The sequence below is a fragment of the Sphaerodactylus townsendi genome, linkage group LG01 (genome assembly GCF_021028975.2).
Source record: "Sphaerodactylus townsendi isolate TG3544 linkage group LG01, MPM_Stown_v2.3, whole genome shotgun sequence".
Taxonomy (NCBI): domain Eukaryota; kingdom Metazoa; phylum Chordata; class Lepidosauria; order Squamata; family Sphaerodactylidae; genus Sphaerodactylus; species Sphaerodactylus townsendi.
The window spans coordinates 131731982-131756186 of NC_059425.1; the positions used below are offsets into that span (position 1 = coordinate 131731982).

General features: G+C 37.6%; 1 protein-coding gene across 3 annotated transcripts in view; it reads left to right on the forward strand.

Annotated features, from left to right (window-relative positions):
* Positions 1-24205, forward strand: part of EPHA7 (EPH receptor A7) — a 213384-nt gene that overhangs the window by 182176 nt on the left and 7003 nt on the right. The window contains exons 8-15 of one of the 3 annotated variants that reach the window (XM_048494244.1): positions 929-1037; positions 1531-1586; positions 6711-6824; positions 9994-10179; positions 10838-10899; positions 13955-14164; positions 14766-14915; positions 23760-23953. In XM_048494244.1, the coding sequence (XP_048350201.1) occupies positions 929-1037; positions 1531-1586; positions 6711-6824; positions 9994-10179; positions 10838-10899; positions 13955-14164; positions 14766-14915; positions 23760-23953 (1081 nt within the window). Of the gene's footprint in view, positions 1-928; positions 1038-1530; positions 1587-2810; positions 5842-6698; positions 6825-9993; positions 10180-10837; positions 10900-13954; positions 14165-14765; positions 14916-23759; positions 23954-24205 lie in introns of those variants that run through there. The other 2 variants (XM_048494234.1, XM_048494255.1) reach the window with 2 other exon arrangements.

The window sequence follows — 24205 nt, forward strand, 5'->3', positions numbered from 1 at the left end:
AGACTGAACTAAAGCCCCACCTCTCAGGCAAAAGCCCCACCTCTCAGGACAAAGAGGAACAAGAGATGAACTCTGTTAACCCCTGTTAAGCCCCACCTTCCAGATTCAGCAGCCTTAGCTCACAGGAGCCTTACAAGGAGAAAAAGAGATAACCCCTGTTAAAATACACTGTTTTAAAAGCTGTGGCTTTGAGAAAAGCCCTCCAAAATGAACACCAGCAGGTCACTCTGCTCTTCCTGACCAAGTCTTCTTCTGCTGCTACTTCTCTCCTGGTTCCAGAGACTTGCAAAGTTATATAGGTCAAAAAACACGTAAGACAGAAGAAGGTCTTGTAAACCAGAGAAAACCAATTGCACCAATGACAATATTTTAGACAATTATACCTAAAGATGACAATACACAATTGTGTGAATATACATTGAGATCAAGAAGACAAGTCTGCCTTCAGGAGAAGTCAGTAGAAAGCACTACAAATCTTTTTTGCTCTTTCTGTGCTTCTTCAAGACTTTTCTCATGCCATAGTTTTGCTATGAGTTGCTATGTGTACAGACAAATTATAAACAGTCGCCATGTCTGAATTTCACACCATGCTGTTCTTGTTAGGATCCTAGCTTATTGACTTAAGATGAGATGTGGTATTCAGTTCACTCCAGTGTTCAGAAATAATCGTTAACTATCCATTACATCACATATATCAATTTTGTATGTTAGCTCAACAATATGTATGAAATCTTACAAACCATAGCACAATTGCTCTGGTTGTTGTAATGTGTACTTTGTACTTTTCTGTATCGTGTTCCTAGTTTATAAACATAAATTGTATCTTGTGTTTTAGTTTACAAAATATTTCACAATGTCTAAAAATTAACAGACATTTTTGGTTCTTCTAGTACGGTAACTGCATTTTAATTTTTTTTTTTGTCTGCAGCCACAGCTGTCTCCAGTGAACAAAACCCTGTTATCATCATAGCTGTAGTAGCCGTAGCAGGCACCATCATTCTGGTGTTCATGGTTTTTGGCTTCATCATTGGACGGAGGTACTGTCTTTAAGTACTAAGCATTTAAGTATCAACTATTTAACCTATGTTAGACAACTTCAACTTTGAAGACTGTGCTTGTTACCTACTTTATTAGCTTTAGGGCATTACTCAGTGTGATTGTGGATATGCATAGCAAGATCTTCCACAAGATCTTCTACAAGTTGTTCATCTGGCTTATGTAAGATGTAGCTAAGATGAAATCGGCACATTTGTTTGTTCCTGATCACACACAGGCCTTTTTTGCTTGCAACCAACATAAATGTTTAATAAATTACCCTGCTACCTCCCATGCACTCCCTGTTCACATGCAGACACATCTGTCATCAGTGCAGAGACTGAGAGCATGGTGAGGTAAGATCTGCAAGGAATTACATTCATATCCATTTCACATTTACAACAAAAAAAGAATGATAGAATTAAACCTTTATTGATTGATTTATTGATTTGATTGATGTATTGATTGATTTTGGTAAAATTATAATCTTTGCAGGCACTGTGGCTATAGCAAAGCTGATCAAGAAGGAGATGAAGAACTTTACTTTCATTGTAAGTGTTTTGCTGTTATTTCTCCCAGGAATTTCCAGACCAATTATAATGCTTTAGGACAGACAGTAACAGAATAGAGACAATACTGAAACAATATTCATACAAAGGAACAAATATAATAAATTTTACAATGCTGTGTAAACAGCAAGTGTGAAATTAAAAACTGTAAAAGAAGTATGACCTCTTCTAAAAGGACAAAGAATAAAATCAACATTGTTCACACCATGGGTTTTATTGCTGTGCATGTTTATGATGTATGAGTGTTTTCAATCCACATTTTCCTTTGGTTGCTTTTGAAAAAGGTGTTTCACAATATCGTAGTAGTCTCCCCGAGAAGCTATGATTGGTACCTAGTTATCCAAGTTGCTTTTTGATTTTATTCTTCATTCAGTAAATTTCTTATTATGAGAGTTCAGGCTTCTCAATCACCCAAAGGTTTAAGAGAATCCAGTGAAAACTACTTTAAAATTTAGTTCAGTTACACCAGCAACTATAATATTCATAAACTAACTGGTGTAGAAAATAGTTTAGCTAACAATTTAAAGTGTTACTGGAGTCTTGATTTTTATCTGCCAATTTTTAATTGATAAAATACACAGAATGCCACCCTTAAAGGGATGTTTTAAAGGTATTTAAGGAAGATCATATTTCTAAAATGACCCCTCTAAGTCAGTTGATTTCAAAGGACTTAGAATTCATCTGCTATGGACTGCAAATTATTCAAGGCTATGATCCTGAACAACTAACCATTTTCTCAGTTGTCCACAATAGGTGTCACATTTCATTGAATACATAATGGTCAAGTCTAGGCTGATCTATAAATAGCTGACTCCATGGATCAGGCCTGCACTGAAAGGGAACAGATAGTTTTGTAAACTTGTGTAACCCCTCCAGATTTGCAGAAAATCTGACATATATATAGGATGATTTAAGTCCCCCTCCCCCAACTTTCCCAGCCTACCTCCATCTCACCCTCTTAGCATTCTGAAATCAAATCCCAAAGAACATTGTAGCAACCTGTTTCTAACACCAATCACTCTTGCTGTATTAGAAAAACTTGCAGTTGTACAACTAGTTCTAAAAATAGAGGATCAGTGTGGGTAACTGAATAAAGATCTACAGCCTTTTTCTGGGGGAAGAAAACATAAATATTTTGGATAGTAATGCTTTAATACCTCGTAGAAGCTCTAAACATATAACTTTTTTAATTTTTTCTATTTGCAGTAATCTGATTAGAACTTTCCAACAGGACTCAAGGAAAATCCCATTCACAAGCATTTCATCTTAAATCAATTAAAATCAGCATTGTAAATGTTGTTTAGCTCATTATTTGACTGTATTGTCGAAGGGAAGTCATTATTTGACTGATTAACAGCAATTATTCAACAACATTTTGGTGCAAATTTATCTGTTCAGAATACATTGCATATCCAAAAAGACTGTGATCACTGAAATTGGTTCCTCTCTTATATTTTGTGGACAATTGACATCCTGGCCACCTATGTGGCTCCACTATGAACATCTCATTTTTTTTCCTAAGTAAACTGATCTGTCTGGAAGATTGGTGGATACCTAATATAAGATCATGAAATTCTGTGAACTTTAAAATGATCACACATTGATTCATATTTTGGGCAAGATACAAAGAATCCAGAGTGTGTACCTAAAGCATTTCTGCATGTGCAGAAGGGCTTCTCCAATTTTAATGTGCAACTGGAGCCCATCACACTGTTTCAGATGCCACTGTGTTGAGATTCATAACTTTCAGGAGCTGCTTTTCCAGCACTGTGTGTATCCTTTTGATGCATTTATGCAGACATGTATTCATTACTGTGATAAAATAATTGAAAATTTAATGTAATGTACTGAATTTTAGAATTTGGTGAATAATAATTCCATAATTCAACAACAAAGATGCTAAGGAAAAATTCTCAAGGGGATCACATGGAAATTAAAATTTAGGCATTTTTTTTGCTTGACACATTTTAACATTTGGATCCTACAGTCCTATACTATATGAAGCAGTATAAGGACTGGCCATAAAAGTTGTATTTTAGTGGTTCATAAGCATGTTTCATTTAAATAACATTCTCCAGGGATTTGGGTCAAAGTCAAATTAAGCTTTCTTTCTGGCCTTTTCTCCTCTCAGAAAGTTAGATCAGTCCGTTTGTTCTTGTTCCTTCAGTTTAGATACACAGATACTTAATTCATTTCATTAAAATATGGTTTGAAACCTTCCTACCTTTAGTAAAACCCCACAGGGCACTCTACATAATCAACTGAAAATGATAATGAGAATCAAGATTCTTATGTTCTGAGATGTTCTAAAAATAAAGCAATTGCAAATGTTATGCTATTGGAATAAAGCTTCATCAGAAGGTGAGAGACTTACTATGATTATCTTATTCTAGTTGGACTGAGTCTCTTCTCATCTCTAAAACACTTTAAGTTATTTTAAACATTCCCTACTGAGTGATGTCTGTGGAGGAAATGAAATTAATTGTGGTTCCTTTCTCTTGTGTCTGTAGGGAAAGTGAATGTGCTAGCCAAAGAATGATTTTCCCCAAGCATACACTATTTTTAGACTGTAAGGATCAGGGAAAATGTAAATAAGCGACCCAATAGTCTAGTCTTAATAGTCAGAAACTAAAATTGAGAATAGCATTTCGTTTCTTCATTGTATTTTTTTCAAGAAACCTAGTTACCCAATATCTAGGAAAGTTTAAAATCTGTCAGAAAAGATTACCTACCATGAAACTTACTGTGACAATGTTACTTTTTAAAAAAATCCCTCGCTACTTTCTCCAGGTCTTTAGACAAAACACATAGTATTCGCTTTGATATGACCATTGCTTCCAGGGGAGAAAATTAAGCACTGTAGCTATCAACTATTTATTTTTTAAAAAATTCCTATGGTAGTAAGGCGATCCTGTGATAGTGTGACATGTCAAAAGTTTCACAATAACCTGAAAAGACAACCCTTGAACTGGCTTTCAGAGCAGTGTGTTTAACAGAATATCCTCTCTCTCCTTTCAGTTCCCCTCAACTTTCTGTAACCCCAAATTTAAACGCATAACCACCATGGAGAAGTTTAGTCAACCAATTCCAATTTACATTTTGTTTCCTCCTACCATTTTCTTTTAACAATGTCTTTGAATCTGAGGCAGTGTTATTTCATGTTGGTATGCCAAGAAAGCTGGGGCCTGTCAAAATGTTTTATGATGGCTTGAATAAAGAACCATCAGAAACCCATTTGAGATTACCTCCAATCCAGGCCCCTTATCATAAGCACAAGAAGATGGTTCATTCTCCATCTGTCTGCTAAAAAGCACAATATAGATGGCTAACCTATTGTTTTTCTGTTCTCTCCCTCCCCACAGATGTAAATAAAAAAGAGCACATACCAGCTCTGAGAGCTTAGCCATTATCATTATGATTAGCAATAAACCCATTGAAAAGTGCTGCACAGGAAAATTAACCTCTAGGGAAGATCCGAAATAAATCCTTACATATTCTCAGAATACCTATTCCTCTCCATGGGTAACCTTCATATCGCTAGCATTGCTTTCTCATGGAAAGTCTAATTATGCAGTTGAAGCATGCAGTTCTGATCTGGTCTGTGCTTGCCATGCAACCAATATGTCATCTAGAACAACAGCTCTTAATGTCACTTCCCATAGAACATTTTTCCTGAATATGAGAATACAGTAGGGAATGTGCAAGACTGTACGATTAATAAAAATGCAGGGCAGGAGTACCTTCCCCTTATGGCCCAGCAGACAAATGAGCATTTTTGTGCCTTAAGAGATGGGATGACTTTCATGAGCTCCCTGCAGCACTGAATTTTTTGCACTCCCTTGCAAGTATGTTCCCATTTAGGGAGGTATAATTTAATAATAAGGATAAATCAAATAGGAAAGCTTGATTCCAAAGACTTAGGTATTTGGGTGCTGTGTGGTTTCCGGGCTGTACTTAGGTAAATACTTAGGTATTTTCCAAATCAGAGACTCACACATATGATCAATCAGAATATGTTTCACTTTCTGAATATGCATATTCTTTTCAAAGCATCGGGCATTATGTTTCTGATACACTGAAAGCTGGAAAAGAAAAGACAGATACTCTAAAACAATAATTTCATTTGTTATATTTAGCCCTGGGGAGGCAGGGCTGTGTAAAATATGTGTGTAAAGTGCCATCAAATTGCATCTGATTTCTGTCAAGTCAATAAGGTTTTCAAGGCAAAAGACCAACAGAGGCCCCTTCCGCACATGCAGAATAATGCGCTTTCAATCCACTTTCACAATTATTTGCCAGTTGGTTTTGCTATTCCGCAAAGCTGTGAAGTGCACTGAAAGTGGATTAAAAGTGCATTATTCTGCATGTGCAGAAAGGGCCAGAGATAGTTTACCATTGCCTTCCCCTGCATTGCAGGCCTCGTATTCCTTGGTGGTCTCTCCTCCAAGTACTAACTGGGGCTGACCTTGCTAAGCTTCTGTGATCTGACAAGCCTGGTCCATCCATGTCAGACTTGGGTCAGTGTAGTGGATCATAAACATGGTACAAATCAGTGCTTGGAAGTGTCTGGCCCTAATTCAGCCCTCTGAGAAATATCAACTGGTCCTCTGGTTGGTGAGCCAGAAGCAGAGTAAAAGGTGTGACCACTGGATTCGTTGACCATCCTGTATATAGAGGATGTGGGAGAAGACTTCTCTGCTATATTGCAGACAGGATGGCACCGGCAGAGCACATTTTGCAAAAGGTCACAGTCCAGTTCCTGGCATCTCCAGTAGAAGGGTGTCAGCAGATTTTCTATGCTAAAACAGTGGAGAAGCATAGCTGAGAGGAACAGTATTAATCTAGATAAATCAGATGTCTAACTCGATATAACACTCAGTAGGGAATGTTTATATGTACCAAACTTTCTTCATAGTGATCCTGTATAAAGTTATTTTTTTATAGGAAATCTTCGAATCTGAGACCACTATTGCATGATTCAGGTGGTTTGGCAGAAGCTTTGCAGAGGGAGCACTCTGCATAATGAAATTCTGGGGTTGGCTGCACAATAAGTGCTTTGCTTCATCACAGTCATGCTTTCTTACATCATTACAGTTAAATTTCCAGGCACCAAAACCTACATTGACCCTGAAACCTACGAGGATCCAAATAGAGCTGTCCATCAATTTGCCAAGGAGTTAGATGCCTCCTGTATTAAAATAGAGCGTGTGATTGGTGCAGGTAAGCTGGCTATAGCTTCCTTATACAACTCTTCCATTTAGCTCGGATCGAAACTCATATATCATGATGACAGCCAAATAATTATATCTCAGGAAAGAAGCCTTTTGCCTGTATGTGACTGGTTGGAAGCAATGAAGCTGCATTTGCTCATAAATATAGAGCAAATAAATAAAATAACACCATGATCTTGTTTGGTAAATAAGCATGTGTGTGTTCCTATTTCCTTGTTTTAAAAAACACAAAAATTGCATTTTGCAAATGTCAGTAATTTCATAAATCTCTACAGGCTGAAGGAAGGAAGCATTCTTGAGTTCAAATTCTGTATATATTTCTATCAGCCTCCAGAGACAGCTCTCTGGGGGGAGGGTGTGTGTGTGTGTGTGTGTGTGTGTGTGTGTGAGGAACTATTTGTGGTGCCATTTTTTACGTAGTTAATTTCTGCAGGAATTCCTTGTTTTGTGAGTGATGGTAATTGTACTGTCATTACATTACTTTCTTTCCTTTTCCACACATTTAGGCAGGGGGGTCCTGCTGGAGGAACATGTTTCCATTTGTTTGCATTAATAAGATATGTGACTCTTTTATTGCATTAGTTCATGTAGTGAAATTAAGTACCCATGAGCAAGAAAAATATCAAATACCTAAGAATAAGGGAGGAAAAATACTTTGACTTCCTGTTGTTTTAAACAGTGTTTCTAGAGCCCATTTTTTCTTAAACCACCCTTGCTGCAGTTTGACAAGGCCTTTAAATTACCTGTATATTATTTTCATACAAGGGGGAATCGTTAATTTGAAAAAAAAATTAAAACCCAATATCTAACAAATAATGAACACTTACTGACCAATCCTATGCATGTTTACATTAAAGTAATTTCCAAGTCTCTGTGTTTAGATTTTCAGCCATAGAGTTTTAAAATATTGCCTTGGTGGTAAAACACAATTCATCCAGTGGTTGAATACTCTCATTGTCATTCCAGACATGCTAACACATAACATGGGAGGATAGTTTTTTGTATAACAACAAATTTTTTAAAAATCCGTAACTCACTTGAAATGGCATGTCTGTTACTAATTTAATCATTTATATGTTTACAACCTAAAACTGAAATATTATAGAGTAGTAAGAAATGATTTCTCAGCTGCTTTCTTAATATTCGGTCCCATAAATCACATCTAACCAAATAAGCCTTTGTTTCTTTTCTTTTCATAATCCTTGCTTTTCCTTATGGTATTATTGGCCCCTTACAGGTTAGCAGGTTAACTAATGGGGAAAACAATATTATTAACTATCTTTTTAAGTGGAGGTACTGTTTCACCAGACATCTGTACATATTGCAAACAATATCACGGTCAGTATCTTGGTAGGTCATGACTATGCACAACCTATAAATAATAACAAACACTCACTGACTTAACTCTAAGCAATAAATTAATAATTTAAAAGGTTAAGGTAGTCCCCCGTGCAAGCACCAGGTCATTACTGACCCATGGGGTTATGTTCTATCCCAACGTTTAATAAGCAGACTGGGTGGTTTGCCATTGCCTTTCCCAGTGGTGTACACTTTCCCCCCAGCAAGCTGGGTACTCATTTTATGGCCTTGGAATGATGAGTCAACTTGGAGCCGACTGCCTGAAACCAACTTCCACGAGGATTGAACTCAGGTCATGAGCAGAGCTTTGACTGCAGTACTGCAGCTTACAATTCTGCACCCCAGGGTTCCTAGATTAATGATTTGATACATGATTAAGAGTACAAATTTAGGCATTGTGCTTAGATGGGAGTAAATTCATAGGCTTGCACTGTAAATCAGCTTCTGGCACCATGAAATAACAGTGGTCTGTTCCGCACAAAACAAAATATGTCTGCAGGATATCTTAAAAAGAGGCTACTTCTTTTTACTCCACACACTCACAATAAGATGTCCTGGGGAAGTCTTTAAAAAAGTCGCCTCTCATGTTTGTTCTGGATAGCACAGGCATCACAGGAGAAAAGAGGCTTTTTGTTGGCCGTCCATTCTGGTCAGCTTGCACTGGACATTTTGTGTGCTGCTGAAGGGATTCTCCCTGCTTCTATTTGTTGAAGGTTGCCCCAGAACATTCGCTGTACAGGCTCTGATCCTGGGTGCCCTTTCATCCTGAAGCATATACAGTTGTATTCAGTTCATCCTGCAATGTATGTTTTTCCAATTAATTTTTTTAAAAAAATCTGTGAAGAAACGCGGACACGAATACGAGAATCTTAGCCACTTGGAAGACTGGTCTACCACCCATTGAAAAGTTTTGTTTTTTTCAACAAGATATTTTTATTTATTTATTGGATTTGGTATACTGCCCAATCCCCGAAGGGCTCTGGGCAGTGAACAATAAAACAACAGCAACAGAGTAATATACAGCAAATCCAACAGTACAATAAGTAACAGATCAAAATCCCATTAAAACAGCAGCTTATAAAATAAAATGCTGCTGACACATAATAAAACAAATCTACAAGCACTATTTGCAGGGTTGAAGGGGGTACAATGCAAATGTTGTTTGTGCTAATCTAATTTATGGCACCATTTATGGTGCCATTTTAGTTTGGAATATGGAAAGAAACATTGAGGCAGTAGTAATGGGATGACAAAGGGAAACATAAATAGATATGCCAGTCACATCAATGGAATATCTGTGTCAGTGACAGATGGAACAGTGGTGTATAAATCCCTGTATGGTTCTTCTGATATTTTGGTTCAATATACTATGGAGTAAAAACTCCCCATTTTCACAAGGTTGTATTTGATTTTGATGAGAGTAGCATACTTTTCTTCTTTTTTTTATTACTGATGACATGTTGATATCTCATATTATGCACAAGTACTGATGCCTACTAGTCTTCAGTTTATTCACAGACATTTGCTTATACTATTACTATATTGCAGATGGAATAAGCTAAAATTCCACAATTCTGGGCAAAATTTTGCTAAAGTTAAGAACTTCTTCAACCATTGATTTTAGCAGTAGATTGTTAAGCACCTGCTTAAATATTTGCCATACAAATCATGAATTTTTAACGTGGATAACTTTAGGTTAGAGTTATACTCTGATGCAAGTCATGTGAAGAGTTTCATTCTGTTTTCACGAGAGTGTGAATGAGAGGTTGTTCCCATCAAATAATATATTTCCATTACAGGAGAATTCGGTGAGGTTTGCAGTGGGCGTCTAAAGCTCCCGGGCAAGAGAGATGTCGCAGTAGCCATTAAAACGCTGAAAGTGGGATTCACTGAAAAGCAAAGGAGGGATTTTCTGTGTGAAGCCAGCATCATGGGCCAGTTTGACCATCCCAATGTCGTTCATTTAGAAGGGGTTGTTACTAGAGGTGAGTAACTGCCAGATCAGTTATTCAAACACCTTTTGAATGGCCGTAAATTGCTGTTTGCTTATGTAGAAGATTTGTATGGCAGCTCCCCAGACCTGCTTGAGGAAGCTCACATACACAATACAACAAAACCAAACAGGAATATAAAAAGGAGTTAATGCACTCACAATCAATTATTCAGATTAGTTCCTTGTGTGTATTAACTAAATTAATAGATTTTCTTCTGATATGTAATTAACTAAAACATTTTATGTCCCAGTCCAGAAAAAAAGTTGATTCACGTATGATGAAAAGCTGAACAATGTGTGTGTAATGTTGATATTCTCTCATTTAGCCTTACATAGAAAGACAAGCTTTATTAGGTCCTTTCACATGGACTAAAGTGTCATTTTCTCAGAGTCCTGTTCACACAGCAGGAGTGAGGAGAACATACTGACATTTTGATTTGTACAGTTAATTTTGGGATTCATGACCATACTCAAGATGCAGACATTTAAGGACTTATCAAAACACAGTAACTATTCTGGAAGCTTTAAGAACACTTGTGCCTTAGCTCTTCAGCTCTTCAAAGGAACAGCATGCATTTTTATCAAGGAAAAAAAGCCACTCTGTTCAGATTATAATTTCTTTAAACAAAACGTGTCCCTTTTTTTTTCAGGGAAACCAGTAATGATTGTAATAGAATACATGGAGAATGGAGCCCTCGATGCATTTCTCAGGGTGAGTGAGTGCCAGAGGGTAACATATATAGCACTTCAAGAATAAAATATATATGCTACCAATTTAGCATAATAAACCATTTTCAGTGTAAAATGAGAACGCAGCAAACATTAACAGATCTCTGAATAGTCTCAGCAAAATCAGATTAGAAATTAGAAGACCAGACGGGATCAAACAAAAAACATTTTTTGCCATCTAAATGATCCAATGTGGGACAGATATTGTGGTTTTCATTACCATCATAGACTGGGTCCTGAAGCCATATTGTGGGAACACATGCTTTGGAGTCACATTTGTATCTTTTCAGCATGGTAGACAAGAAAGCATTCTTAAATTAAGTACAGCAGTAATTCAGAAATGAATGGGAAAAAGCACTTATATTAGCATTTGCTAAAGGAGTTTTAATAACCACAGCGTAAATTTACCATTTGGGGTAAACTAGAAAATGCTCTCTCTCTCTCTCTCTCTCTCTCTCTTTCTCTGTCAGTGTTTGTGTGTGTGTGTGTGTGTGTAAAGTCTCATCAAATCACAGTTCCAAACAGAGCAGCGCATTCTTTCTTGTGAACTTAAAGGAGATACACAAGAGAGCCACTGAAGGTGATATCAATATCTGAGTAGGTCTGTAGAGAAAAGTCAGAAACAGCCATATTGGCCCACACAAAGTCTGGAATAAGACAGAAAATCCATGTAATAAAATCTTTTCAATAGGGCCAATCAAAATGACAAAAAATATCGTGTAAGCTTTCAGAAGTTCAAATGAACCCTTCATCAGGCAAATGTTACCAAGGGGGGGAAAAAGGAAGAAAAAAGCAGAGTCTTATTCCTGCTGTACTGGTATTGGAAGTTGCCAGGCAACTTTTTTAGTTACTGGAGCTGTTAACTGCTGGCACTTGCATTCTGGGAAGGAGTAAATAGTGACACATTTCACTACTGGCATATCTCAGTTTAGGTCTGTATTAGAAAAGTTACAAATAATAGGCTAAACAGTGGGGAAACCTGCAGGAGCACCTCATTTTTGCTGTATCCCCTTGTCTATTTCCTCTTGCTCTCACTTTTCTTTGCTTCCTTTTCTTCCCACCAGCTCCCTCACCCAGTCTTTATTTAATTGCTTATTTAACTCACGTATTCGCTATCTTTCTCTCCAGTTAGGACCCAAAGCATCTCATATCATTGTCCTTTTTTTCTATTTTAACCTCATAACAATCTTGTGAGATAATTTATGCTTAGAGTGAGAGACTGTCCCAAGATCAGCCATTCATGGCAGAATGTAGATTCAAACATAGGCATACCAGGTCTTTTCTCCCCTGCAGTTCAGGCACCAGCAGGCATCAAAGGGAATTGCCTGGAGGCCCTCCTATTTAGAAGGATGTAACTCTGCTTAGAATTTCACTGTTAATACTTTATATGTGCTATTTATTTCTTGCTGCTTATAGTATGTTTTACAGATTAGATTGTAATTGAATACAATACACACACACACTTGAACATATAGTGTAAATTGTTCTCAGACATTACCTAAGTGCTAATTCACACATCACACCAGAATACAAGCAGTAGTGGTAGCTAAGATATTACTAATCTTTTCTTGCTGAGTTTGCTAGCTAACGGAAAGTTCAAGCACTTTTTAACTGTCAATGAACTTTGTTTCAAGTTACTTTCATCTTGGACAGTTAATTGAAACAATTATAGAAAAGTTAGATTAATTGCTATTTTAATAGAGGTTAAAATTGAGATTAGCCTATTTATCTTGCTATATCAGATGTAATTCATATGCACATACTGATGGACTTGTTTGCACTTATGTTGATTATCTCATATTTAGTTATGAACCAATCAGTTATCTAGATAATAGCCACATAATTATGATAGGACAGATTAGAGAAAGATAAGATTGATAATTTCTATAAATTTGTGCTACTGTGATTTTTAAAAAATCAAATTCTCTGGATGGAAGAAGACGGGCAGCCCAATCCAGAGTCCCAGGTGGGTGAGAATGGTGCTGCCACTGCACCACCCCACTTCCTCCAGAGGTCTTTTCAGTAGCGCAGGGAGACAAAACTTCCCCTGCACTGGAGAGCCCAAATGGTGGCGTGAATGGGAATCCCAAACCGCAGTGTAACCAGAGGGAATTCTGGGGTGGAAGCTGACTAATGTCATACTTCTGGAATGCCCCTACTACACTGGCAGGGCTGCAGTGCAGGAGCACTAACGCATCATCTCAAACAGCCGCAGAGGTCACCCACCAGTGTATTTACCCCTCACCACGGTAAGTGCCTCAAGAAGGGCAAATCCATCAACCACCCTATGCCACCTCCAGTGAGATAACTTGGGTTTTTATTAATCCCTAAAATCAATGATAAAAAAGCTGAAACCTATTATTTGCTATAATATGATTAAGCAATGCAAGAACTTCAATAATTTTAGCATGTACCTTCACAATAAATATAGAGTTAATTTTTTCATGGCTGCAATTTTTTTCATCTTCCTCAATAAAAATATTTTATTTTAATCTCAAATAGAAGTTAAAAGTTTCTACAGGTGTTATGGCTGGTTTACTGGTTAATAGTTAGAAGAACTGAACTCACCCCCTTACTCTTTTTGTATTGTCAGAATTAAAAGTTGTTAATTTTCTTTTAATAGATAAACCCTGGAGAACTCTGTTGCTAAACAGTTTTGCATAGGCAAAGAGTTCAGTGCAGACGCTTTAACTGGTTGTGGGAGGAATCTCAGGACAGGGCTACACATCTCCCTTTTCCATCTCGTAGAGTACATTTTATCTGGAAAAGGTGTTACTTTTTAATATTCATATACAAGTTGATCCTACTCGTGTGATCCATTTGACACTGAAAAGGGGTGTCTGGATTGCAGGGACTACAAAGACAATAGTATAAGTCCTGGTTGATCCTTAATTTTCCACATATAAGGGTAAAAAATAAATGGGGTGTGCATGACTTGGCAGTTTATGTCCATATGTGTTATGTGGGCCTAACATTAAGAGACATTCTAAACATCTATGTCCTTTCTATTGTTTCTCTGTTTTTTTTGTTTACTTCAGAAACATGATGGGCAATTTACAATTATTCAGCTAGTAGGCATGTTGAGAGGGATTGCTGCTGGAATGAGATACTTGGCTGACATGGGATACGTACACAGGGACTTAGCAGCACGCAACATTTTGGTTAATAGTAACCTTGTTTGTAAAGTATCAGACTTCGGCCTGTCCAGAGTTATAGAAGATGATCCAGAAGCTGTCTACACTACAACAGTAAGTTGAGCACTACTGCCTTGCAAAAGCCTGCTCACTGAACTGTTTTAATGCTTGTGAGAGGTTTATGTAACAGTAAGTGGCCACATGAGCTCTATTTCAAGTGAAAAGAAACTGTTCAGGGAGGCAGACTGAAAGCACATAGTGCAGGCATCACCCAACCTCATTTTAGAAGACTTCGGCAATTCTCAGTACAGGATAATAATGTTAGTGGCCTACAGCTGTGTCGAATACTGCTGTCAAATCTCCAGTATGCCTTCCATGATTTCATATGCTCTCTGAAAACCAGCATCAAAGGTAGTTGGTATCCTTGAGATGTTAGTTTTCTTTATAAAGGAAACTTTTTGTATAAGGTGAGAAAGCAATCAAATATGTGAGTTTTGCAGTCAGAAGTGATACAATAAAAGCCACAGAGTATAAGTTTGTGAACTGTCCAGCTTCATTCTGGTAGGGGGTGGGAAATTGTGTAGCACTTGTACAAAGTTCAAATGAGAACTGTAAGAACATCCAATTTTAATTTCCTTTCACAAAAAAAGGAATGAAGTTGTAATGAATCCACCTGAAGTAATGAATCCGTCTGAAACTGTTTTTTCCCCCTTAGGGTGGCAAAATACCAGTAAGATGGACAGCGCCAGAAGCCATACAGTATCGCAAGTTTACATCAGCCAGTGACGTATGGAGTTACGGAATAGTTATGTGGGAAGTAATGTCTTATGGAGAGAGGCCGTACTGGGACATGTCAAATCAAGATGTAAGTTTCGAAAAACTAAAACTAAACACATACCGTGTTTTATATTGCATAAACCTACAGAATTGGAAAAGTAGAGCACATGAATCAAATGTCTCAACAGTGCATTTTCTTTATGTAGCGTTTGGATTTCATTTAAAAATAACAATATCTTCATCTAAAAGGTTGAGATGCAAAGGCCTGCTTGTGATGTTCATGAATGCCAACAGCTTTTTCCATCCCATTCTTCAGAATTTTTACTCCCTATTACCCCAAACAATATAATATTTCTATTACCTAAAAAAACTTTCAAAAAACAGTTGACAGTACCAAGTGGATCTTCAGACTAGGACATATGGCTCTTCTGTCATTTATTTTCTTACAAAAGATAAAAACATGTAATCATCCCTGCATCCTTGGCTTAGCCCGCAGACTTGTTTACTCAGGTGCAGACTGAGGAGTTAGTCTCATGTTGCCCAACTTGACTTTTAAAATACTACCTCTGAATTCTGTATTATAGACAGAAGTTCTGTATGACTAAATCTTTCCAAAAGGTTGATTTCCTTGCCTTGTCATGTAAGAAGAAACATTTGCCCTTTCAGGAAACTTTAACTGTTCTCAGCTTTGGATAACAAAACATGAGAGCTGAGTCATACTTTTTTTTGATGTTGGATAGTTGCCTTCAAGTGAGGTTTTCTGAAGTTGTTGGTGTAATCTTCTGAAGGAACCTCTGGGTACAAGATCACATGCAATTTTTAGCTCCTATTTTTCAAGTCACAGTAAGTTGTCATTGTATTTGATCTTCACAAGACTGCTTCAGAATTCCAGCATTATGGCAGTGATTTTTCTGCATCTAAAATAGTTTTGTGACTCAACTGAACCCTGAAAAAGAGCCCCCTATATGAATAAGTCATTTTTGTTCATGGATTATTTGGGGTGTGGGTCCACAATGGCTCATTCTATAATAACAGCATAATGAACACGAGAGAAACATCTTGTAACTGATGAAGTGAACAGCTACTCACTTTGGCTGATTCCGAATGGGTCAAAAACAGCAGTGTGAAAACGGAGTGAAAATGATGTAAAAGAGTTTAAAACGGTGTAAAAGGGTTTATACTGTTTTCACACTGTTTTCACACCACTGTTTTTGGCCCATGCGGAATCAGCCTTTGAGTCTTCTTGGTCAGCTCACCCTCAGGCCTGTTTATCAGCTTTGTGATGGAAAGGTGGAGGGAAAAGTCCATATTATCTCATTTGTTCCATGCAAAAACACACACCAAACAATGTCCATGGGAGCAGAAGCAGAAAGGATCTTGAAGATGTATGAGCAGTTGTGCAAAGTATTTACAAAATAGAGTCAATGTGGAGAAAATAGATTAAGATAGAATCCTGCCCCTATCCTACCATTCCACGGAGCCAAGTTTATCTAGTAATTTAAGTATTTATATTCTTTTGGGTCAACCATAAAGAGTCTCAAAGCAGCTTACAAACTCCCTCCCTTCCTCTCCCCACAACAGACACCTTGTGAGGTAAGCGGGGCTGAGAGAGTTCTTACAAAACTGTGACTAGATCAGAGTCATACAGCAGGCTTCATGTGAAGGAATGGGAACACAAACTTGATTCACCAGATTAAGATCTGCCATCATGTGGAGGAGTGGGGAATCAAACTAATTTCTCCAGATTAGAGTCCACTACTCTTAACCATTATGCCACTTTGGCTTTGGATGGTAATCTTTATGCCATTATATCCTGCTTAGGTACTGCTCCTCAAACCCCGTCCTCCCCAGGCTCCATAGGACTTTTCTAAACCAGTTTGAATTTTAATTTGATTTGAATTTTAATTTGTATACCGACCTCCCCCGAAGGACTCAGGGCGGTGAATAGCATCAAAATATAATTCATCATAATAAAATACAGTACACACCACTATGATGCAATAACAAAGCTAATTATCCCAACATCAGAAAACAATTTCAGTACACCCATTAACAGTATCAATAACATTAACAAAATCAAATTAACAGTACATAACATTCCCATCAAGTTAATCCAACATAACACCATTTGCATTGGAAAACATGATAACAGTTACATAATAACAATATCAAAGGGAGCAATATCACAGGGCAAAAATATCATAATATCACAACATCTATAATGATAACAGCAGCATAACATGTTCATCTGAGAGCAATCAAAATATTGTAACAAAAAATATAGTAACAATGATACAACAGCTTATCATAATTTCAAATGAATAACACAAATAAACATAGATGGTGATTTAATCAACTAACCCCATAATTTAGGATTAGCAATTTCCACTACAGTGCTAGCCTAATACATTATACTAGAGCTAGTAACTAATCAATCCCTTCCTGCCCTTACTTAACACTACCAATAATCACTAGCAATAAACAAGTTTCCTAACACTGATTAAATACCAACACTACCTAAAAACATCCAAAGCTATCTTCACTAACCGAGAAACAATGTTGACGACCTTTGGAGATGACTCTTTTCAAAAATTCCCTTGGGATCTGCCACGATTGCCACCTCCCCAGCCATATTCTCGCTGGGCACACCCAGCCTTGACTGTTGAGAGAAAGTCCCTTGGGTGCTGTATGGGAACCTCTGCCACAGGTCCCTCTCAGGTCATTGTCCTGGACTCTCTGGCTTCAAAGGAGGGACACCCCACATCGGCACTCTCACTGCCGACAGCGAGGCACAATCCATAAGCCTGCCTTTCCACTTGGGGAAGAGAAGACGCAACTCAGATCCGCCCAGCTGGTCATCGTCTGAGAGGTTCGAAAGTCAGTTTGGCCAGGCATTGGTGTTGTTGGGGGGTCTCTGCCACTGACCTTCTACGCCCAGGCCCTCCATGACCCTCAAAAGCACCTTTCAACTCCACTCTTGGTTCGGAAGGCTCACTGCATCTGCTGGAAGGATGTTTGCCTGAACGAAGCTGCAAGTCAGTCACCGATGGGCTCAAACACAAAGCAAGTATGTCCATGCTTCTGAATGGCTCAATTTAGTCCAAATTTCGAATGATATTACAAGGACTAAAGTTCTAATAGTGCTAATAAGTGCTAATAACTCTTCCTAGTAGTAAAAAAAAATCCCTTCCTAGTAGCTAAATTATACTAAGTTACCGGAGCTCTCTTTTTTGGTTGTCAACCATAGAAAGGTAGAAGTGACACATAATTTCCTAGTGGAAATAAGACACATATATGCAAATATGGACACCATGCCATTTTTGTATAATTTTTAATATACATCAGAGGAGTTTTTAGCTACTGTATAAGATGTATATGATGAGAGTTTGGAAGAGTGCAAAGTTGTTAATATTTGACAGGTCTCAGTGTTGGAGATTTCATGGACTGTCAAAATATGGAAAAACAAGTCTGTGGGGCAGAGAGAGAGATAAATATTTACATTCCCTGGACACCCAGTAGAGTTTTATTTCTTTTGACACCTTCCTTCTGTACTAGATTCAAACATAAAAGGTGTCTGACAGGAATATAAGATTCCTCAAAGGGGAAGTTTACCTATCTTTCAAAAAATACGTAACAGGATAAGAAATAGAGGGGAAACTAACAAAATCTATATTATACTATTTGCTGAAGTTTTATATTGCACTTAGGGTATTTTGTTGTTCTGTGAAGCAGATTTTGCTATTTCTAGCTGCTGTTTCTCACAGCAACAAGAACAACAACAGACAAGTTATAGTCTAGCATATATATAATAATACATAAATCATATAGTACATAAGTATTTATTCTCTACTGGGTGAAAAGGGTTTTTTTTAAACATGGTGATAATATGGTAAATATTTCTCCACCCAGTGCAGTGATTACTCAGTTCAGAAGTTGCATATGACTGTTTTCCATGTTGTATGTAATTCTTCTGATCACCATTATCAGGAGCACCTACCATGTTCCAGGGAAGTGGGGAACTTCCTTAGAGACTGGGATAATTCTATTGTTATTATGAGTCCAAAATAAAGCTAACAATTTTATTTTAAAAACATAACGCAACTTGTCCATGATGATTCATTCAATGTTATAGGCTCATTCTGCACAGCATATATATAACGAGTTGCAACTGCTATAAATGAATTTGTTTTTACTTTTGATAAATGGAAAATGAATTCATTTATAATGATTGCAACTCATTATAAATATACTGTGTGGAATGAGCCGTAGAGATTCAAGAGTTGTTGGTGTGGGTTTGTGGTAGTTCACAGGACATACAGTAAATAAATTATACAAGTGGAGGAGAAAAGAATTGACATACAGTTGTCATATTGCTCTTTTGGTTCATGAGAATTTCACGTGTGGCTATTTGTGATCTTCAGAGTGAGTATCATTGACCTAGTATATTATACAAAAAAAAGACAAATGGGAAAATAAATAAAAACTGACAAAACACAAAAAGAACACACAGTCCATAAAATGTGTATTTTAAATTGTTGTTTTAAAAAAACCTATATTTGGATGCTGACTAGAAAAAAATATTATGAAGCACCAAAAAAAAAAAAATCCCACCATACACACACATGATTTTATTAGAGTAGCTTTGGAAATTTCCAGTTAGATAATTTGAAAACAACTGGAGTACTGTTACTTTCCAGACAAATTTTACTGAGGGAGAAAAGAAACCTTTTTGAGTCATAGGAAAATTGAATCAAAATTTCCTTTTTAAAAAACACGTGGAGAATTTGAAATTTAGGAAAACATTCAGTCTAATCAGCTTCGGATAACCAAATCTGCCATCATTCCTTTGTAACTTTGATATTATTATTTTCCATGCTTTTGGTTTTGCTATTGGTTTTGCATCGTTTGCATATGTGTGTGTGTTTGTGTGTGTGTGTGTGTGTGTAGTCGTTTGTATGCACAATTTATATTGTATTTACATGTACAATCAATGTTACATGCATGTGTATAAAGTAGGCTTTTTGATACACAGATTACATTGAAAAATGAAAACATTTTCTAGGAAATAAACTGGTGCAAAAAATCAGAAAATGGCACAAAAATAAAGAATCCCAGTTTTGGTTTCCACTGAGTAGAAGTAAAATCAAAATAGGTTGAGGATGAGAAATCAGCTCTGTTCTCAGAATTTCCAGAGGGCAAAAAATGTTAATGCAAGTTCTGTAGAGATCTACTGAAACAGTAGGATGAATAAATGTAATATAATACAGTCACAATACCAGGGATCTGTGTTAAAATGAATTGGGAGTATATGCCACTGTTCTTGACATAAACTGTTTTCATTTTTGCAAGCTTCTCTGGAGACTTGAAAAAGATCAGAGGATATTGCAAGTATTTAAAATGAACATTTGCAAAATATCTACCTTTGCTTATCCCCTCCCTGTGAATTATCCACCAAAGCTACAACAGGAGAGAAAGGAGGGGTATGAATCCAAACTCTTCTTCTTCTAAAGAATTTTGATGTTTGGCAGAGTGTAGCAATATTCTGACCTAAGTAAATCTGTGAGCTTTAGAGCAGGAGAAGTTTGCTTCTAGCTCTTTCCTATCCACTAGCATTATATGATAAGATCCTTTCTCTTTTCAATCTGGTGTATTCTACATGCAAAGTTTTCATTTCATAGTTACACATTATTTAAATGCTTATCAACATACATCCACTTCTTAATACAGGGGATTTTCTAGGACCAAGTAAAACAATGTGAAAATGTCCAGGGATTTTGTGTACATAATACCTCTTGATATATCTTTTTTTTAAAGATAGTCTGATGTATACAAATACATTGGGGTTGTTAGACTGTAAAATAAGAAGGGATTGTAAAAAAGGTATGCATAGGCACCAAAATTGTTTGTAGAAAAGCAAGGCATTGCTGAGGAAACTTATTATATGATGTAATATTATGAAAACAGAAGATTCTTGGGATGAAGTGATCCAAAAGTGTGGTTATAGTGTTTGACTAGATCTGGGTTCAGATAGCCACACTGCCACTAGGTGACTGTGATGCAGTTCTCAGTCTAACCTACCCCGTCTAAAATGGGAAAGAATTATATGCTTCTCCTTAAGCTCCTTGGAGAAATGGTGGAATAAAAATATTCTTGATAGACAGAACCATCACGAGTACAAACACATTAAGACTATTGACTCATAAAGTAAAATAGGCAGTGGTGTGTGTTATAGAATAATTTCAAGATAAAAAATAAGGTGCAACGTAAGAAGCCATTCTTGTCGTAACTTAATTCCCTATACTATTCATCATTCTGTTTAAACGTTATTCTCTGCTTATCTAACACATTCCAATGACTCTAACTTTGTTTTTCTTATTCTGTACCTCTGTTATCTATGATTGTGATTGAGTGTGGCTAATAAATGGAAAGGTTGCTGCAGGTTTGATATTTTGCTTTTACAGAGTCTCAAAATCCTTTCAGTTTGAAAGGTCAGAGTTGTGGGACTGAGCAGTATACAGCAGTGGCATATCTAGTGGACAGATGGTGATTTGATCCAGGTGCCATCTGCCTGGATCACATGCGGGGTGCATTTTGGCCCCGTGCCCACCCACCCCAATCAAACTCCCCTCCAAACTCCCCCTGCCACCATCACTGCCAGAAAAAAAGCCTTCTCCAAAGCGTGCCGGGAGTGCGAGCAAAAGGCATAACCTACATCTTTCAATCCTGGCTTCCTCCTCAGCTTACCAGTCATGTGGAGTCAGTCGCCCTTTTTCTCCTCTACCTGGCTGGTAAGCCAGGGAGGAAGTCAGGAGGGAGAGAGGAAGGCCACCTCAGTGCTTCCGTGGTTCAGCCAGAGAAGCGCGGGTGGTTGTGGTAATGTTTTTTGGGGGGTGGGGGGTGGTATGGTGTAGCCTCCCTCTCCTCCTCCTCCCAGCTTCCTCCCAGTTTCCTCCCCAAGGAGGAGAAGAATGAGGTTGCCTCTGCCTGGCTGTTAAGCCAGGAAGGAGAGAGAGAGGCCATGCCCCTTACTTGCTGGCTAGCCCTCCCTCCCACCCTGCATTCCTTGAAGTGAGGCAGAGACATCCTCAGGCCCGGGAGACAAAGGGGAGAGTTTGGCTGGGGGTTTGCCCCAGATGCCGTTTGTTAGTGTGGTATACACTAACAAAAGAAGCATTCTTCCAATTTAAGTGGTTCTTAAGTGGAATTTAGAACAAAACTTAAGACTTCGATGAGCAGAAGGATCCAGGTCAGTGTTTTTACAGAGATGATAATGGGAATGCTAGTACAAAACACAAATACAGCTACTTTTCAAAAACAAAAACATCTACAGTTCAAATGAAGTTCATGCATTTTATCAATAAAATTCCGTCGCTTCACAGAATTGCTACAGGATTTTGGGAACAATGAACAGCAGTTATAAAATGCCATGCTGGAAACTGTAAAGCAAGTGATTGTATCATCATTCAATATAAAAATCCAAAACATAATCAAAATAATATTAAAACTGATAAAGACTGCTGCCAACTCTGGGTTGGGAAATTCCTGGAGGGTTGAGAGTGGAAGTTGGGCACCTCAGAGAGGTCAATGCCATAGAGTCCACTCTCCAAAGAGGCCATTTGCCCAGGGGAACTGATTTCTGTGGTCTGGAATTTAGTTGTAATTCCAGGAAATCTCCAGCCCTCATCTGGGGATTGGCAACCCAAGTTACAGAACACCTTGCGGGCATATATGAAAAAGAAGAAAATTGCAACAGAAAATGAGAAATGCGTTACTGGATTTTCTTTCAGTATACTTGCTCTGTTATGACAAAGACAACATGAAGGGCAACAGCCAATGGTGCTTTATGTTTAAAACAAATCATAATGAAGTTTTAGGATATTCATTATATTAGTTCAGAAAAATTAAAATTACAGTTCTGAATTGATCATTTTACAAAAGATGATGGGGTTGGAGAAACAGGTGGACAAGTGTAAAATTTAAGATCAAAACATGAAGGTGAAGCAAAGATGTATCAGCAATACAGGAAAGGATGTAAGAAAATGATCTGGGACCCAGTCACTAGTTTTTATTTATCATGTAAGCTTTGTTTCCTAAGGCTAATACCAAAAGAAACTACTCATGTTTGATTTCTTCAAAGGACAAAAGAAACAATTCTATGCTTCAGGAATAAGCAGTTCTAACACAGTTATGTCAATCCATGGCAGTATCTTCAGTCTCCACCATCCACCCAAAAAAGACAATGTTTAACACTTTAAATTATTTTTTTATCTGTACATTGTTTACCAGTGTGCTTTCTTCTTGAGCCCTAGAGGCTTATGGTGGTTTCCTGTGATTTCTCCCCCTTCCTTTCTAATGTCTTTAGCTTAAATCCCAAATAGAATCAACTGAGGAAGTGAAATGGGTGTAACTCTTGCTTCAGATTTATCCCTCTGTGCCATATCATAGCACAGCACCTTTCCTTCTACTTCTAGAGTTTTCTTCTGCTGATTCCTTCAGATGCTACCCAGCCACTCGTTTTCAGATAGTTTTCTTGAAAAGCTCTTGCATAGCATTCATAAATGCCTAAACTTCTGTGTATTAAAAGCTTGCTCGGAAAGGGGGGGGGGAATCCTTTTGAGTAAATGCTATTTCCTTCAAATAGCATCTCTGTGTATCAATTTATCAGCTGTACACTTGATGAATTTAATTGCTGTTCCTTGTTGCTGATTTGACTAGGTAATGTAGCCATGTTCTTAGCACACACTGCAAAATAATCTGTTTAATAAGCATGGAAAATAAAAACAAGTTCATTATACAGCAACATGAATGCAAGCATCAAAACAACAGGCTGCATTTGAAAGATACATTTCATAAAGCTTTGATTGCTTAATTTGGCCATTCAATTCTTTTTGGGCTGTTAAAAAAATCAAAACCATGTTGTTTTGCCTGTTAGGTTATAAAAGCAATAGAAGAAGGGTATCGCTTGCCAGCCCCCATGGACTGCCCTGCAGGCCTTCACCAGCTGATGCTAGACTGCTGGCAGAAAGAACGTGCAGAAAGGCCAAAGTTTGAACAGATAGTGGGCATTCTGGATAAAATGATTCGGAACCCAAACAGCTTGAAAACTCCTTTGGGAACTTGTAGCAGGTAAAGATGCTGATTATTGTTCTAAGCTGTATATTTTTACATTGTTCACATATATTGGTTCAGCTGCTGTTGGCTGCCTAGGGGTATGCACAAACATCTAACGTTCAGGCTGTCTTCACAAGGATAAGCCAGTCGATCTGGGCCTGCGCTATGCATCATAAACCTGATAGGAGAATTGGATGGGAGATGGAAGACGAACATCCATTTTTTGTAGGAACAAATTAGAATTCATTACTACTGATTTGGACCTTC